Below are 18,517 nucleotides of genomic sequence, written 5' to 3'. Positions count from 1 at the left end.
AGCTTATTAATACTACATAGTTTTCATATGTTTTCTTTTTAAAATCTCTGTCTCTCAAATCTCTCAAACCAATATAATTAGATAAAATACTATGAGAATATCAATTTAAGTTGATTTTGTTATTTGGTTTAAAATTTGCCATGTGAATAACGTATAATTCATTCCCTAAATCAATTGTCATGAGTTGCTTTCAAGTTTTGTGAAATGCCATGCGCCCTACATCTGTCTCTTACATTCAATATAAATCCACTACTGTTAGGAACACATGTTAAAGGTTAATGAGCAAGTTCGAACAACCCTTCTCCATGCTTAACCCTTTTTAGCCCAGCCGTTGAGTAGCGCATTACGAGTCGTGTTCTCATAATCATCATTACAGCCATCAATGTACTAAAGTGGAAACACATCAATTAATTAAAATGCAATTGAAACAAAAGAATTCAGCATTGAAAGCAGCATTGAAAGCGGCGGCAACATTTCATTGCGGAAAATTAAACAGAAAAACTTTTCACGGTTAAATTGCGAGCAGCGAACTGCAGCACTGAACGCGCGAGTGCGCATCACGTGAGTGAATCGAAGAAAAAATATTTATGCCCGCTTTTCTGTAAAATTTATTGTTTTATTGTTTTATTAACGAAAAAATGGTAATAACAATTAGAAATGGAAATGGGAAAAAGCCGATTCGAACCCCACCGAACCCAACCGAATGGCTGGCAACTGCAGATATCTGGAAAATATGCTTCAATAGTTTTTATTATTTATTAATTAAGCGCACCGTTAGCACACATCGCTAACCCCTTCTTTACCCATAGGCAACTTATTAAAAAATATTGTCCCTGCCTTTAACAACCGACCGACCAGCACTTTCGGTGCAAAGTAGTAAAAAGTAGTAAGAATTTCCACGGGAACAGTTGATAAATAAACTCTCAGATTTTCTGTTGTTTAATTTATTTTTATAATTATATTTATTCTTTTCTTTCCTCTTTTTTGATATATTGAACAATTTTTTGTTAAGATTTTTTTTATATTAATAAGAAGAAAATATCGCATTTATAATGTTCCATATCCAATTAGAATTTTGAATTTTTCTCCGTTCATATAATTAATAATAATAAATACATTCATGCATGTATACATGTATACATATTTATATTTGCATATTCAGTTATGTATATACACATTGTTGCACTTAGTTGCGCTAATGTGTTTCTCTTGTCTTTCTCTTGCTTCCGCATGCTCATGCAACTTTTGAGTCTAAACAAAAAGAAAAATGTATAAGAAAAAAATCAAAAAATCAATTAACTTATTTTTTTTATTTTATTAAAAATTTTCAAAATTTTTGCATTATAGGAACAAATTATTAAACTATTTAGATAATGAATAAATTAAAAAATAATATATTGTTTACATCTATTAATCATTAAAAATAAAAATTCAGTTGCACACAACTCACGCACTATAATTTACATTATTAATTTTTCATATTTAATTTTTCTTTTTTTTTTTATAAATATTTAATACTGCACTTCTATATTAAATTTGTTTAATAGTTCGGAAAGTAATCAAAATTTAGAATGTACCGAACACAGAATAAATATGCTTAATTAATATGATTTATTATTATATTAATATAACACAATTTTTTAAGTAGATACATCACTTGTAAACATTTATAATGTTTATATACACGTCGCATCGCCGCATCGCCACTTAGCAACAAATAACAAGTCGCATAAAAATTAATAACAAAAAACAGCTAAAAATCATTTGATAAATTTTGATAAATAAATTGCACATAAGTTTTCAAAAATTTTCGCTTGTTAATGTTGCTGGATTTCATTTTAATTGGGCGGGGTTCTCGCCATGGGCGGATGTTGATGTTGCGGCACTTGATATGGGCTGAAACGTTGGAAATGTTTGGCGCGCATATCGGGCGAGGGTGAACCGGAAGAGGATGGTGTTGTTGCTGCTGGTGGTTGCAATGGGCTAGAAACAATCGTCATCTGTGGCGGTGGTGGAGTGCGAGAAGCCGAAACAGCAGCAGCTGCGGCGGCAGCGGCCGCTGCTTGTGCTGCAGCGGCTTGCTGATTAGCGGCGTTCGCCAAGAAACCTGCTGTCAGTTGTGGCCACTGTTGTTGCCACATGCCTATGTTGAAGGCGTTCAAAGTTGGTGGACGCTGGTAGAGCTGTGGCAGCAACATTTCCGTATATGGTGAGCGGCCAAACATTTGTAAATGTTGCCTAGCTTTTTCCAGAAATGCCAAAGATGCTGCATCGGCATCTTGTGGTGATAATTGTTGCATTAGGGGATCAGGAAAGAAACGTAGTGGAGAACGTAAGTGTTGCTCGAGCAAGAATGAATCCATGGGATCCCTGTAAAAGAAGTAAATAGTTAAGTTTTTAATAAAAATCGAGAATAAGAATTTTGGAATTCTTAAAAATGATTTAAAATATTTCAGCAAAATAAAATTCTTGAATATAAGGGAATCGGTCAAGAATAAGTCACGTTTGTAATGGACAAGTAAGTAAATAAATAATATGTGCAACGCGAGACACGTGCCTGGCACTGGTACAACAATAAAAAAGTACCGTATATCACTAAATAACATTTAGTGAAGTTTATACAAGACTGCAGTTTATGAAAATCAGACTAAGGTCAATATATACTCTATACCACTGAAGGGATCTTAGTACATCTCTACATAGAACTGCAAGTTACCACACCATTATAATACTAGTAATAATAGTAATAATTATATATAATAGATGATCATCTGTGTCGAAAATGTGGTTCAGTCCCAAAAACAATGGATTACATTATCTCAAGGTGTTTTATAATGGCACCAAAGCAATACCTTAACAAGCACAATGCTGTATGTAAGGTAATTCCCCAAAATTTTACTTACAAGTATGGGTTAATCACTAAAACTTGCATGATTTAGCAGTACACACCAAATGTGGTGCCACACCAGGAAGTACACAGCAGGGAGTGCCAATTTTCATATTTACTGGGATCGACAAGTTTATGCAGGTCGACCAAAGCACTCAACAAGCCTGATAGTCTAATTTTGGAAAGGAGAAATCATTAGGCATAATTGCTTGATGTTGCAATTCCGCAAAATAATTATATTGAAATATATAACATGCGGATTAGATCAGCAACTACATACAACTGGTTCGAAAAATCAAAGATATTTCCAGACTTAAGCGTATGATTGTTGTACCAGTTATACTATAAGCAAATGGATTAGTACCCACCCAAACCCTTACACAATCAATGCGCATACTTGAACTTTCTGAACAATTATTAACCAACATGAAATATACGTTTTGTGGCACACATTTGCATTGGTGAGGGTTAATCGACAAATTCTTAAGTATAGTCACCAGCTTCTCGTATTCTATCAGTATTTCGTCTTGCTCTCATTCTTGTAGCAAACCCCATTTTTGCAGTTTCTTTTTCGATAACAGCAAAGATAACTAGATGACATAGATATGTAGATGACATCGGCGTAAGAAATGGAGTAAACTGGATATATTTGTAGAACATTGTACCATTACTTTGAACACCTGCCCTACGCATGATTACTTCCACAACAAAATTGAAGAGTTCACATGGTAAAGGATCACCTTATCTGAAGCGTCACACGGTATCAAAAGGTTCAGAGAGACTAGATCCGTGGCAACATTATGGGTACTGCTCAACGTTATTCTACAGCGTCATTGCATTAACTTTGCAGGGATGCCGAACTCAACCATTGCGGTGAGTTCATTACATTTCATATATTTTAATATTTTGATAAACGCTTATTTAAAAAGTTCCTAAACTTAAGTTGAGAAGCTTAACTCAACAACGCAACATGCTGCTAAGCATTGATATGTTGATATGTGTTAATAAACATACTTCAATAAGCATTTTCTTCTTGGTTTTGGTTTTGGTTTTTGTTTCTTGTTTTATATTTTATGTTTTATGTTTAACATATTTATTTATTTTTCTTGTTTTGTTAACTTTTGAATTTTCTGCACATTTTTTTTTTGCATTTAGTTTATGATTTCGTTGACTTCACATCGATATTATAATTACATCAACTACTTGCTGCCAATTGTGTGCTGTGCTATGCTGTACAGCAACAGCAGCAGCGGCAATGCACACAGCACAAAAACAACAAAAGAAAAACATCATCAACATCAACATCAACATCAACAGAAACGGCAACAGAAACGGCAACAAGAACAAGAACAACAATTATAGCAAATATACCCAGTAACAACATCAACAACAACATTAACTCAATTTTTTCGTGTTTTCATGTACGATTGTGGTGCTTCAAAGTTAAATGCGCCGACCTATAATTTACTCAATTTAAATAGCCGCCGCCGTTGTCGGTCGTCGCGGCTGCGTGCGTTTAATAACATTCATATGCACATCAAGCAATGCTTACTTGTTCTTTGCTTCTTTTTTATTTGTTATTTTTGCCATTGCTTTTGCCGCCGCAGCAACGGCAGAGAGGCCGCAGCACTGCTGCAGCAGCAACAGCAGCAACAACAGCAGCAGCAGCAGCAGTTCTCATACATGCCAATAAAGGGTTCAGAATCCTTGTTTTAATGTTATTTAAATGTTAATGCTTATATTATTGTTGTTGTTGGTGGTGCCGCTGTTATTATTCCATATGAAATTGACTCCTGGCATTTAAGCCAGCATTTTTATTTTTTTTCGCTTATCGTTTTTTTCTTTCTTTTTATTTTAGTCTTTGTTATTGTTTTTGTATATTTTGGCACCTGCACTGTTGGCATTTTTTTTGGCTTGTTGCCTGTTTGTCTGGGATATTATTTCATTTATTGTTGATGTTCATGTTGTTGTTGTTGTTGGTGTTGTTATTATTATTATAGCAATAAAGTCTGTTAAGTTTGAAAGGCTGTGGTAATAGTGCGTGTTTAAAATTTTTTATTATTTCTCAATTTTTGCACAAAAATGTTTTATTAAAATTTTTCTTGCTGATTTTGTGGCATGCGATTTTTTAACACTTTTTACGTGCGGCGGCATTGAATTGACGACGATAATTGTTACTTGATTTTTGTTGCACTTATTTTTTTCTTCTTTTTCTTCTTCTTTTCTTTGGCTTCGTCTTTGCTTCGTTTTTTCTCGCCTCCGTTGCTCCTTCGTCATCCATACTCTGTACTCTTTATCATTATGCATTGCAATTTAAATCATTTCATACACATTGTCGATTAGTTATTACGACGCTTTTGGTTGCGGTGGCTGCGGTGGCTGCGGTGGATGCGGTGGTTGCAGTGGTTGCAGTGATTAAGGCTTTCGGGTATATAAATTTTCTTTTGACAAGTGCCGAATGCAATTAATCACTATTTTCAGCAGAAAATGGAAATGAAAAAGCAAAAGGAAAGTTGCACAGTGGCACGACGGTAAGTAGGCTCCTTCGCTAAATTGATCATAATAATTATGCATAATATTATACAATTATGGAGGCTCTAAAGAAGTTATCATTAACCATTAAATACAAAAGTAATCTCACGTTAACTAACATAATAAAAATGAAGCGAACAAAGAGTGGAAGAAAAGGGAAGAGAGAGCGAGCCATAATAAATAGAAACGGTCATGAGGAAATAGAGAGAAAATTAGTCATAGGTGACAATATAGATGTACTCAGAAATGTTGTACCGCTTACGCTTACAAGTTGGTATTGACACTGTCACATACGTGGAATTCAACCTTGTGGTGAAGTTGAAAAACGTGTGTTATACTTTTCCACCATGATGTGTGCTAGAATTAAGTAAATGAAATAATAGAGTCAGTCATAAATTACACCTAGACTCGCGTCTAGATGTTCACTCGAACAAAAAAGATACTAAGACAAATAATACTTCTTTTCCTATACACGTTCACATATATAACCATATTTAAATGAGTAATGAATTAATTCCCATTGAATTTCTCAAGATTTTCCACATAGACCTGCCCAATCTCTTACTCTCTGTTTTACCAAAATGCATCACTCCTCCAAACAATTCCGTTAGAATTCCATAGAATATACTCCATAACTCCATAACTCCTAAACTTTGGTTTCCTACTCCTAGCTTCAATAAATTTGAGAATTTAAATATTGAGCTTCTTATATGTCACTCCCTGATTACTGGAATACGATTTCAACCCAAAGAAGTCTGTCATAGTCTGATGGTTAAGATCTTTATAGCTCGCTCTTTAGAGAATATTTTAGTGTTTTAAAGTCTCTCACTGTCGCTTTCAATGGTTTTTGTTCACCACAAAAAAAAAATTAATAAAATGAATGAATGAAGAGAAATTTGAATTGTTTACCATTTAATAATATTGATCGTTTAACAACCGTTGAATGCATTTAAACAGTCAAAGCTGTCTACATAAGTTCTTATTTTTCAAAGCGAATTATCTACTTTTCACTCACTAATTAAAATTGTGACATCTGAAACAATGAAGATCCACACATTTCTTTCGTTACGCATATAATTCACAAAAATCACTGTAATTTATGACATTTAGTGTTGACCACGGTGTTCTTAACATACGCATCGTTATATTGCGCCGATGAACGCCTCATTGGAACTCCGATGAACTCCGCAGGTACCAGTTGAAGTTATGTGTTTGAACACAACTTTCTCCTTAATTTAGTGTGACAATGTGTTCATCAGTCGTTTTTGAACAAGTGAACAAGTGAAGGAGTGTCACAATTCTTAAAGCTACAGCCGTATGACTACTAACTAATTTTGGCGAAGAATTGAGGATATGAATGTGAAATATGTGGTTTCAACGAAACTGTAGGTACGTAAAGTCACAAAAATCACAGTGTATTTGGAGAGCCAAAAACTTCCCGGATAAATCATTTCACGTTTCAGAGATGCAAATTGATTAACAAAATCAGTTTGTTACCACTAGACTTTTTTCATGGTAAAATCACGTCAAAATTTATAAAAGTGCTCACACTCTGAACTTTTTCAAAACGAACAATTAACAAAGTTATCGCCGAGTTGTGTCCAACTAGAAATACTCGAATATACCGATAACTCACCGGTGATGACCTCAAAAGAGTTCAGTATTGTAAGATGTCACACACTTCTAATGGTAAGTTTCTGACAATATATCGAAATAAAAATAAAAACCATAAATGTGATTTATAGGCGTTTACTTTGGAAATCACAAAATGGATAACCATGCATTTTTTGTTATTTTTCGAAAGTATAATAATACATTAAGATACTAGAGGAAGCAGGAAGTGAAAGAAAGAGAGTAATATATGAATAAAGTACAAACATGAAAAATCATCTTAGATAAAATTGTATACTACATGATAAGTCAAAGGTAAACGAGATAAATTTAATCTCGATACTACATACGTCAAACCAACTAATGGTCTCATTTAAATAGATCGGGCTTTTTCAAAACTGATATTTGTCAAAAGAGTGAAAGAAATATTGAAATATACATTACACGGCAGGATTGCCATGTAATGTATTAATATTTTATAGAAGACTACAAGATGAGTGGTCAAATGTATGAAGAATTCGTACGATGACACTAGTTCCTTCAGATAATAAGACAGATAATAAGAAGCTGATTCAACTAAAAATAAAACCAGCTACTTCATCCATTTCCATATATAAACAAAAATAAATTGAATTAAATAATTATGGATACTTACCTATCGAAATCAGTCAAACGCGAAGAATCTCGAAATCCTTTGGCGAATGGATTCGAATCAATTTTTAGTTTCGTTATCAGTTGATTTTGATACGCCGTAACTGCCGTGAACACAGTCTCTGGAAAAACGAACGTTTTATGATCCATTTCCTGTAGTTCTTTGGGAGTATTGGGAATATTTTGACCATGGCTTAGACGAACCAAGTGTATACGTGGCTGGTACCGATGCATAGAGTTCAAAACAATCTAAAAATTAATTGGAACGTTTTTTGAGTGAAATTAAACAATAGGAAGAAATTATTTATACAAAAGTTTAGTATTTTTTATTTTTTGATATGTCTTAGATTAAAATTGTTAGCTCAACTAGTTTACTACATTAAAAAGTTTAAAAGATCCTAAGATTCTCAAAAGTTGAAAAACCATATAAAATATTTGAATTGCTAGCACTTTTGCAGCAGAGGAAGAAGTGCCTTTCCAGCACTTGTTTGAATTTAAGCCAAAATTCAATGGCATAACTTCCGATGGATGGAGAATTCCTGAACCCATGTCGTTGCTTACAGCACTGAGTCATTTACAATAAGAATATTGCAAAAAGAGAAATTGCAAATAAAATTCTCAGAATATGAAATGAAAAAATTTTGGTATAGAAAAATTGAAAACGGAAGTGAAAGATATTTTCACATGCAACTCACACATCCTAGTAGATGGGGAGCCGCGGTACATATGGATTTCATTGGATTACAGAGGTTAGGACTGAGGCGCATTGTATATCACATTTTCAGCTGTCTTAACAATTTTCGTACTCATTGAATAATTGATAAGGCATTCACTGCTTTTAAATACAAGGCTCAGTAATTTGCATACTCAATTCCGAGAACAACAGAAGTCGTTCACATAAAATTCCATTAAATATTAAAACTTCTAAAGTTGAAATTTTGTTGATTGTTTTGGCATTTCGCATTCACGTCAAGTACAAAAATCTTTTAGGAAATTAAAAATATCATTAAAAATTTATAAATCATAACATGGTGGAAATATTTTTATTTGACTGTATATAAGCTTATATACCAACATTATTATTAACACTAACTACGAGAAAGTTTAATAAAATTTTAAGTGCCACTCACCTGTCCATTCTTGTCCATTTCATTGTTAGTCAACTTGACTTTTTCAAAAGAAACCACTTGTTTCCGTAGTGCCTCCGAACTTATGGGACTGTCAGGATGTGCATATAGACGTGCTGGTGGTGGAGGATCAGCCTTACCAGCCACTAACCATGATGACCGATGGTAAGCATAACGATACCGACGTGAGTCCATTGGCACAATATCCAGCAGCACGGCATAACGATCGGGAGGCTGTATTTGTCGCAAAGGCCCCGAAAAGCTAACACGCACTGTAGGAAACATCCGCCTAAGAAAAATTAGTCACTTATAATGATACTAAAAATTCTATACTTAATTGGGAGTTATTATGAATATATGTTTATTATGTTATTCTACAATTTTTCTGGAAAATATTTTCCTTCAAATATATTTATGAAGTCTTTTTATCACAGAAATGTTCCCCACACTTTGCACTTTGACACATGCTTAATAGCACTGAAATGTAACTAATTTTTCATTTTATTACCAGCAAATATACATGTAAATTATTATAATGACCCAACCTAAAGCACTGTGGCACGGCAACACCAACAAACAAAACACAACAACAATAATAAAAAAATTTTTTTTTTTTTGGATTAATAATTATCACAAAGGAAAGCGTGCATAAATCTTTTCTGTTGCACGCCAATGATGTTTCAACATCAACATAACATAATAATAATTTGTATTATACAAAAGCTAACACCACCAGCACCAACACCACCAGCACCACCACACCACCCAGTCACTACCACGATTGCCACCCCCATTACCATTATCAACAATGACAAACACACACCAATTACACAAACTAATTACAAGCACACGCATTACAACAAAGCAGCACATACAATTACACAAACCTATGTTCAAAATTGTGTCTTCCAAAAAAAAAACAACAAAAAATACACAAAATGAAATCATAATAAATTTTGACATTCTTCCTAACCACCATTTTGAGTTTAATTTTTTCCGACACCCTTCAGGGGGTCCTTTTATTTGGGCACTAAGCTTAAAGCAAACCATTTACACTTTCTTTGTGTAAACGCGCTTACCACTGTGCTGAACGTTTAGATTTGTGTGTCACTGTGATGTCCAGAAAGCAGCTACGTCAAGTGAGAGTTGTGATTTTATTTCATTATACGTCGCACTCGCACTTTAAAAATAAATTTATTAACCAAACTTTAATTTTGACTACAGGAGCACACGATCTATATCTCTCATAGGTAGTAGAAAATTCCAGTAATTGAAATAATTATAAACATATTATTCAATATTCGCATTATAAACACTTTCAATATGAAATGAAGACACATCTTCAGCACAACAAGTGTCTGAATAACTCTGACTATAAAAGTAAAATGATGTAGTATCTTATGATAATACGATGGTCATTATGTCATAATTAAGATTAGAGTAAGACAAGGTTCAGGGCATTCATTGGAGTAGAACACTATGATACCGGTTAAGATTTTGTTCTAACAGCCGATCTTTTTTAAACAGAAAACACGTAGCCCCTCGGAGGAAGTTCAAACTCAAACTCGTTGAGAATTTTCTAAAATAAGATATGCAGAAGACACCACACTCCAGTACTATTCCATTGGCACTGAACAAAAATTAAGCAGTCACAGAAAATGTCATCATTTGCTTTAATGCCGATGCGACCTTTTCTTTTTAGACAATGTTTTCTTGTTTAGATGATGACGCAGGTTATGGTAACCTTCCAGACAACCTAATGGCATCCTCAACTCTAGTGAGTCTCTAGTCAGTAATGAGAAAACAACTCTCTAGTCTGTCGGTTGGTCTAAGTACAGAGTGAGTTGCAACTTTGAATAATAAACTGAATGTAGAGCAAAGATTTGCGTCTTATGTGTGCTCTAACTGAGCAATTTAAGTCAGCCACGTTGAAAGAATTCAAGTTACATGTAGCTCCATTAATGTTTGGCTTAAAGCACCTATGCCACTGTTTCTGCTATTTTGACATATCAGTTTTTTCTTTCTAATATACGTTACCAGGAGACACGGCACAAGTTTGTGTAAAAAATGGCTTATTACATTTAATATGATCAAGTAACTACAATAAAAAGAATAAGAGTATCCACTACTTTGCAGGAAATTGTTTAACCTTATATAATTAAGTCGGTATACGGAATAAGTGTACTCATAACTTCTCGCTATATCTTTCAATTTAATGTAGTTAATTTTTAGAATTACTTGACATAACCTTAGGTCTGAGTGTCGATCTTACCAAAGTCCACTTAACAACAAAATTAGCCCATTGTGATATAGAAAACGTGACTTTAGTTCACCGAGAAATTGTGCGATATGAAATTTACTATCTGAAGTAAATCTGAAGTAAATCAAGTAAATTTAAATATTCAGACACTGTTTTCACTACGATATATGCCGACATAATACATAAACTGTTCGATTTGAGATATTCAGTTTACTACGATGGTGTGTTACGTTTATTAAAAGAACCAAAATTAATTATCAAAAAATCGTTTAGTTTGAGATGACTGGATACTAGGAGATTTGAATTAGGTTAGATTAGAGTGACAGCCCACTGATCACAAATAATGGTCCGTTGAATTACCACAAAAGTGTAGCCTTAGTTAATGTGTGGTAATCCTTAGTAAGAGAAGAATACCTAGTTTTCGAGAAAATGTTCAATTTAGCATAGTTAAGTCACATGGAATATTTGGTCCAAACTCAAAGATTTGCTAAGTCGTTTAATCGTTAGCGATTTTGTTTACAAGAAGTATATGGTGCAGTCAACAATAGACCGGACAAGGTATGATTCATATTTTCAACTAGGAAAACTAGTTAAGAAGGTAGAAGAGAGCTAGAGAGCTTTAATTGTATAATATGATTATACAGTGTATTAAATCTTCATTAGGATTGGTCACACTTTAAATGAATTATTTTTAAGGAATTTATACACAAAAAATATAATGTTTGAGAAATTATTTTTATTGCATATAATATTATTTATGTTGTATTTTGAATACTTTGTAAAAACTACTATAAAAAAATTTCTTAATTTTTTTTATATTCACATTTTTTTCTTTTTTTTTTTGTTGTTTATTATTACTGTTGCTCGTATTTACCTTTTGTTGTAGACCAACGCCTTGAAAAAATATTTGAGTTATCAAATTCTTCAACGCCTTGAAACCATAAAAATTTGTCACAAATTAACATACCATTTTTCCTATAATAAAAATATTCACTAAAATAGTTCATTTCTTCCCCATAATTTTGTCTTTATCTACAATCTAATTAACACTAATCGTCCTTAGTCCACACAAAAAAAAACCCAAAAAAGAAAAATTACGAAAAACGTAAAAGGACGAAGAATTCTTCAACAAAAATATTAATAATTTTCACAACTTAATTAATATTTTATTGTAAAAAATGTATAAGGCAGGACGCAATAAAGCAGCTGAACTAATACGCGCTAAGGACATTTATCATAAAAACAATGACTCGCGCACCACACACCACACACCAACTGGCAGGCGCACACACACACACACACACACACCCAGTCACACAATCACACAGTCACAGCGGTATTGACTTACAAATTTATTAACGTATTTTTATTTAAATGGCCAAACTAAACGAACCAAGAAAACAAATTAATGCCTTTTAAAAAGAAAAAAAAAACAACAACAAAATTACGCCGACGGAAAAACAAAACGAAAAAATTCGTAAAACGCAACTAAAACTCCAACAACAACAGGCACACACGCAAAAGCAACAACAACACCAATAATAATAATAATAAAAGGAACGGAATGAAATTGATATATAAACGCGGTCAAAGTGCCAAAGGACAAAACGTAACAAGCGAGCATAAATACAAAAGTACACACAATTACACACAATTATGTGTAAAGAATAATAAAAACGCAGAAATTACACAAAAGCGGAATACGCGCTTGAGTTGAGGATAGAGAAATCTTCATGTTTAATCTTCCTATTTAGGTTAGGTTAGGACCATTGAGGTCCATTGCGATTCCAGATAAGAGTCTTATCTCTAGCGATAGTGTGCATCGCTTAGGATTCGCGTGTTATAAGCAAATTTTATTGGAATTTCAACAGAAACTTCAGGTATGTCCGGTAAAATTGACAGCCCCCAAGTGTTTTTGTAGAGTTCTCGAAAGAGCCAGGCATTTACACAGCAGATGCTTCCATCCTCCTATTTAAAATTTGTTAGATTTGTGGATTATTCAAAAGATTCTTTAATTTATAGCTCGTATTGGATAATTTAGCCAAAAAAATTTTCTGCATGCGAGAAACACATCCTCTATATAAAGTAACAAAATAACGAGATTATCATGCATATGAGTCATATGCAATCGCAACTACACTTATCCGATAAAAATCGCCATCATAATTTATATAGGTTCTTCAAAGCTTACTTCTACATAAACATCTGAATTATTATTAATGTATTTACAGTCAAACCTTTTAAGTTTTTTGCCATTAATTTCTAAGGAAGGAATCTAAGGGTCTTCTAAGTCAACAATGTCATTTTTTTTAACACAATTGAAGTTTCTGCTTATTAGCAAAATCGAGATGATATGGAATCTCTAGACTTTTTCAAGTTTCATAAGCACCTAAATGTGGTCTGAGCATGGGCATAATCAATGCGGACCATAAAGTGGTGGGTAGCACCTTTTCCTCTAAAAGTGTATCCTAAGCAAAATTTTATATTAAAAAGATGGTCTATGAGGTGTCGTTGACACCACTTAAAATGTGTCACATCTACGGCGGCTATATGTATTAATTTCCAAAAAGTAGCATGCAACAATTAAACCCAGATTCGGAACCTTAAGACCTCTTTTCTTTTAGTTATCTTTTAGTGCGCTAATAAATAAAAAATTAAATTTACTAATTTATTCATTGATTGTTTATAATGGACAATTTTTTATATTAAATGTTAATATAATAAGAAAAGCAGATTTCCCATCATATGTTTTCTAGCTACTGGCATGGGTCAGAGCAATACCATCACATTAGTAAAGCAAAGAGAATACACCAAGAATTGAATCGTCTTTACAGTGAGAGACCTTTCAAATCATCATTTCTAACAAACAGTTCACTGTTTCTCTGTATATACAAACAAAACACTATAGTTTGGAAAACAACATCGTTGTTGTTGCAAAATCATCAAATTTCTGCAACAAAAACAATATTTACTTGCTCCGATTACAGTTTATTATTCTTCAGAAACTCACTAAAAGAATACCTTGAAAATTATTCGATTTTTGATTTAATACTTTCCTGTGAGGTGATTTTTGTCTACGGGCCTGCTGACTCGTAACAGATAAGATCAATTCGATTGACTTTTAAGATGATTTCACTAAGGACTTATTAGCTTTTCTTCCTCGTTCTTTTGTTTAATATTTACGTCATCTGACTGTAATTATTTATTATAATCAAAATAGCTGATATCTCTACAATTTTACTAATAGCTTCTAATGCATATTAAAACGAAACTTATGTATCCTGAGATAATTCTTAATTAATAAAAGTTTTATTAAATGTTAATTAACTTATGAAATATCAGACAAACCTGTAAGAGTAATAAACACGATACGATCAGTTGAGTTGACTGAAGAAAGTGAAGAAGGCATGCCTTTGGCACTTTTCCGTTGAGGAAGAAAATTTATGTCTACTTACCGGATTATAAAAGAATTACCAAAAGCATTAACATAAACCAAATGGCCCCCGAAGAAATTTTAGCAAATTAATATAACAAAAGAAAAAAAATGTATTCTAAAAATTTTCACATTAAGTTATGAGGAATTGTGAGGAATTTTATTCAAGCATTTCGAGAGAGAAGAAAGAAGTCATGAACTTGCATGTGTTCCATTAGGAGTGTGCAGCGCCCAGTAATTCTACATGCGCGGTCATCCGAATTTTGTGTTGGCAAAGAAACCAAATGGAAATATGCCGTCGAAGGTGTCATAAAATATAATTTATACATTTTTATTTAATTATAATGAAGCGAATTAATTAACCAGAATCGAGGTGTTGATAATGCGATTCGTATGCAAATGAGCCGGTATCACTTACGGTATGTAGAGCAGATAGAATAGAACGGTTACAGGCTACAGCGGAAGCATTTATGCAGAGCGCAATTAAGGCATTTAACTACTCGTAAGTGTTGATTCAAGGGAATGTTACAAAGTACAATGAGGAATGTTTCCAAGGCAAAAGTTTGTAAGAAATATGAGAATATCTTTTAATATTTGTTAAATATTGATCAGCACGACTGCTTTCAAACTTCAGTTTAATTTTTTTAAATGTGAATGAAAACAACACAAATGGAATTTTTAAATATCTACTATAGCCTATTGATTTTATATAATGTCAATAAATTCGTAGAATGACCTATAGATGACACTATTTTATTAATAGAACTATATGATGTTTAAAAACTTTCAAACGATATGTATCTGACATTTTGTTAGTAGTCTAGAGTGGTTTCAATGGCATTACTTTCGTAGTTTTCATGACAATAGAAATATAAGAATTTCGAAGTACCTACAAAAAAGGACCGTGCTCTGTTGAAATTAATTACTTGTTAATGGTTTACCGAGTCTTAATATAACCGTCGAGGCGTCAATAATGCTAAACGCTGTTCAGGTCAACAATATCAATATCGTCGGAATACGCAGGCAGCCTCCGCACGTTTTTAAATTGTTGCACCAGTACGGTATAAATCCGCTACTCAGATTACTGTTTTAAACATTACACGACAAAGAGTCACCCTGTCTGAATAATCTATACTAAATGCAAATTTAGGGTAAAGAGGTTACCCCAAATTTTCCAATCGAAAAGGAAATTAGTTTGGAGCCATATATAAGTCATTATAATAAAAAGGGTCTCGAAATATGTCAATTTTGACTAAAAGTGATTTTCAAATCACTTATTGGTACGTATAACAATAAAAGATACCCGGATTGTTTGAACCTATCAAACAAAAAACTTAGAGTCATCACAGGAATCTTAACAGAGCACTGTAAACTAACACACCACCTTACAAAACTAGATATACTTACGGATGCAAACTGTAGATTCTGGGAAGAGAATAAGGAGTCGGCCATACACATGTTGTTGGAATGTTAAAATGGAATAGGCTCCTGGGAATGTATATTCCTACGGAAAAGGCAATAAAACTCTGTAAAGTAGGTTCTACAACAGGGCGTAGAAACCTACTCTAAACTCAGAAGAGGACACAATAGACCCGACGTTTGCAGTATTATATCCCCTAACAATAATAATATATTTAGCAACATGACAATATAATTAATACAAACTTTGTGTTATATTTTCAAGAGATCAAGTTTTTTTACGCTTTATTCCCTTTCCAACTGTCGAATTAAGTCATTGAACAGAGCTGCCGCCTATTAAACACAGCAAAACCCTTCGTGCTGACTTGTAACAAAGCAACACTTTTATTGCCAATTTCATTTCTTTAATTATAAACAATCATGAAGTAACTAACTAATATTTTCGACGAGTAACAAAAGACGAGTATTAACCAAAAACCAGTTGAACAATTGCACTTGCATGATGCGCATGCAACATGTTGTAAACTTCAGTAATTCAATCAGCGCCTCTCACCAGCCTATTCACACGGCTCAAGTCAACAATAGCGGCTGGCCCCTCTCTCAGCGCCTATATAATTCATAAAATTAACCAAACATAACAAACCAAATAAAGGTGTGCTCCGTGTACCGATTATGCAGATATGACAGCGAATGCAAACATATCCGATCGCACAATAAAACGTGTAATTAAAAACGTTTCATATTAAACTTGTCATTCTGCCTTCAGCCTTTTGCCTTTTCGTTTCGACCGTCGACCGTCGAGCGTCGAGCGTCGACCATCGACCGTCTACCGTATGTCTTTCGCATTTTGCCTTTTGCTTTTAATTTATAATGATGTGCCCGCTGCCACCTCCAACGCAAATGTTGCTGTCACCAATTCAATGTTGCCAACAAAATTGTAATAAGTGCGGATATTGTAATTTCGACAGAAAGCACCGACAACAACAACAACAACAACAACAACAACAACAACAAACACAAAGGCGCGCACAACAACACGTCAATTGTTGTGTCGGAAAAAGGGGTAATAACAATAGTCCCAGCAACAGCAGCAGCGAGAGCAGCAAAGCGCACACAGCACAATTAGCACAATTGTACTAAGCATTTAACGAATAATATAACACAAAATACAATAAAAAAAATAAATACACAAAAACAGAAAAATACAAAACTATTTTGTACTTATCGCAAAGCAAAAATCTGTTCAACTCCCCATATACACAATCATTCAAAGCACACACACACACACACACACACATAAACACAAACAGCAAATATAACCTGTAAAGACATGTTGACGCCTGCACCTCCTCCACAGTTAGTAGAGTATCATTCATGCATCTATCCTTCATTTGCTGGCTTAGCTGTTTAGTTGCTCCACTAATGAACTTAAAGCGATGTACTTGAAAATGGTTTCGGCTTTATAAAGAGTTAACAACGAAATGTGTGTGTGAGTGAACGAAATGAAAACGAAATCAGCAACAACAAAAACAACAATAAAATAAGAATAGTAGCATTTCGTGTTTTAGGGCACACATAAATTTGTTGGGAATATATTTTTTGTAACGTCAGGAATGCCAAAGAATTTTACGTGTTAGCAAGTTATAAGCTTAGCTATTTGTTTTCGTATAAATTAAAGTACCTACATATATCAAATTAACAAAAGAAATATCGCAATCAAATGAAAAATTATGCAGCAAGAAAATATAAATTTTCTACGAAATATTTTCATACGAGAAGAATTGTTGTTAACACTTTAACAATTCAGCAGTTGCTAATGTGAGTATAAATGTGCATAAACTCAGGGTTTCATTTATGCAAGCAACAACAATAACAACAGCAACAATAACTAATGCGAACGTAATAACCATTCTAACACAACAACAATAAGAACGACAATAAGAACGCAACTTCACTAATAACACGCAGTTTAAATTATATGCAAACCAAACACATATACTACGTTGATAAAAGCTCTTTAGAAATGTGCATATAACTACTTGGGAACGTCATCTTTAAAGAGTGAAGACCAACGATGCCTTGCGTTGGCAACAGTGGGAACAGTAGGAGCAGCTTTAGATGTTATGTTTGCCGCTATAACAGAAAAAAAAACAACAAATGTATAAAGTAGTATGCAAAGTGGTTGCGCAGCAGCAGCAACAGCAATAGCAACAGCAATGCGTACAAATTCAACAACAGCAAGCACAATGTGCAATAAACGAAGCAACAAAATCCAGAACAAAGTCTACAACAAAGTCTACAATCTACAACAATAACAGTGAAAAAGAGGAGCATACAAAAATATTTGAATATATTTGTTAAACACTTGACACCCGGGACAGTTTCCCTCCCATAAACATAAATGTAAACGAAATTGGGAAAACAAAAATAACAAAATGAAAGTAACAAAAAACAAAAAACGAAAAAAAAACAGGAAAAAATTCAACGGAAAATCGTAAATCATATTAAGTCTTCGCCATTTACATTTTATGGTCGAATAGTGCGAGCGTTTTTCTCATTTTTCCACATTTTTCCACATTTTTTCACATTTTCAGTGT

The 18,517-nt window shown here is 33.5% G+C and overlaps 1 protein-coding gene across 1 annotated transcript in view; it reads right to left on the bottom strand.

Moving 5' to 3' along the window:
* Positions 1–1,523: 1,523 nt before the first annotated feature.
* The window catches only part of LOC119688182 (T-box protein H15-like), a 39,565-nt gene continuing 22,571 nt past the window's right edge, over positions 1,524–18,517 (bottom strand). The window contains exons 5-7 of the mRNA XM_038102866.1: positions 8,812–9,097; positions 7,686–7,930; positions 1,524–2,370 (exon numbers count right to left, since the gene is read on the bottom strand). Coding sequence (XP_037958794.1) covers positions 1,839–2,370; positions 7,686–7,930; positions 8,812–9,097 — 1,063 coding nt within the window. The 3' untranslated portion in view covers positions 1,524–1,838. The remainder of the gene's footprint in view (positions 2,371–7,685; positions 7,931–8,811; positions 9,098–18,517) is intronic.

The sequence above is a fragment of the Teleopsis dalmanni genome, chromosome X (assembly GCF_002237135.1).
Source record: "Teleopsis dalmanni isolate 2A chromosome X, ASM223713v2, whole genome shotgun sequence".
Classification (NCBI taxonomy): domain Eukaryota; kingdom Metazoa; phylum Arthropoda; class Insecta; order Diptera; family Diopsidae; genus Teleopsis; species Teleopsis dalmanni.
The sequence above is the reverse complement of the archived record's forward strand: the minus strand, read 5'-3'. Positions and strand labels throughout refer to the sequence as shown.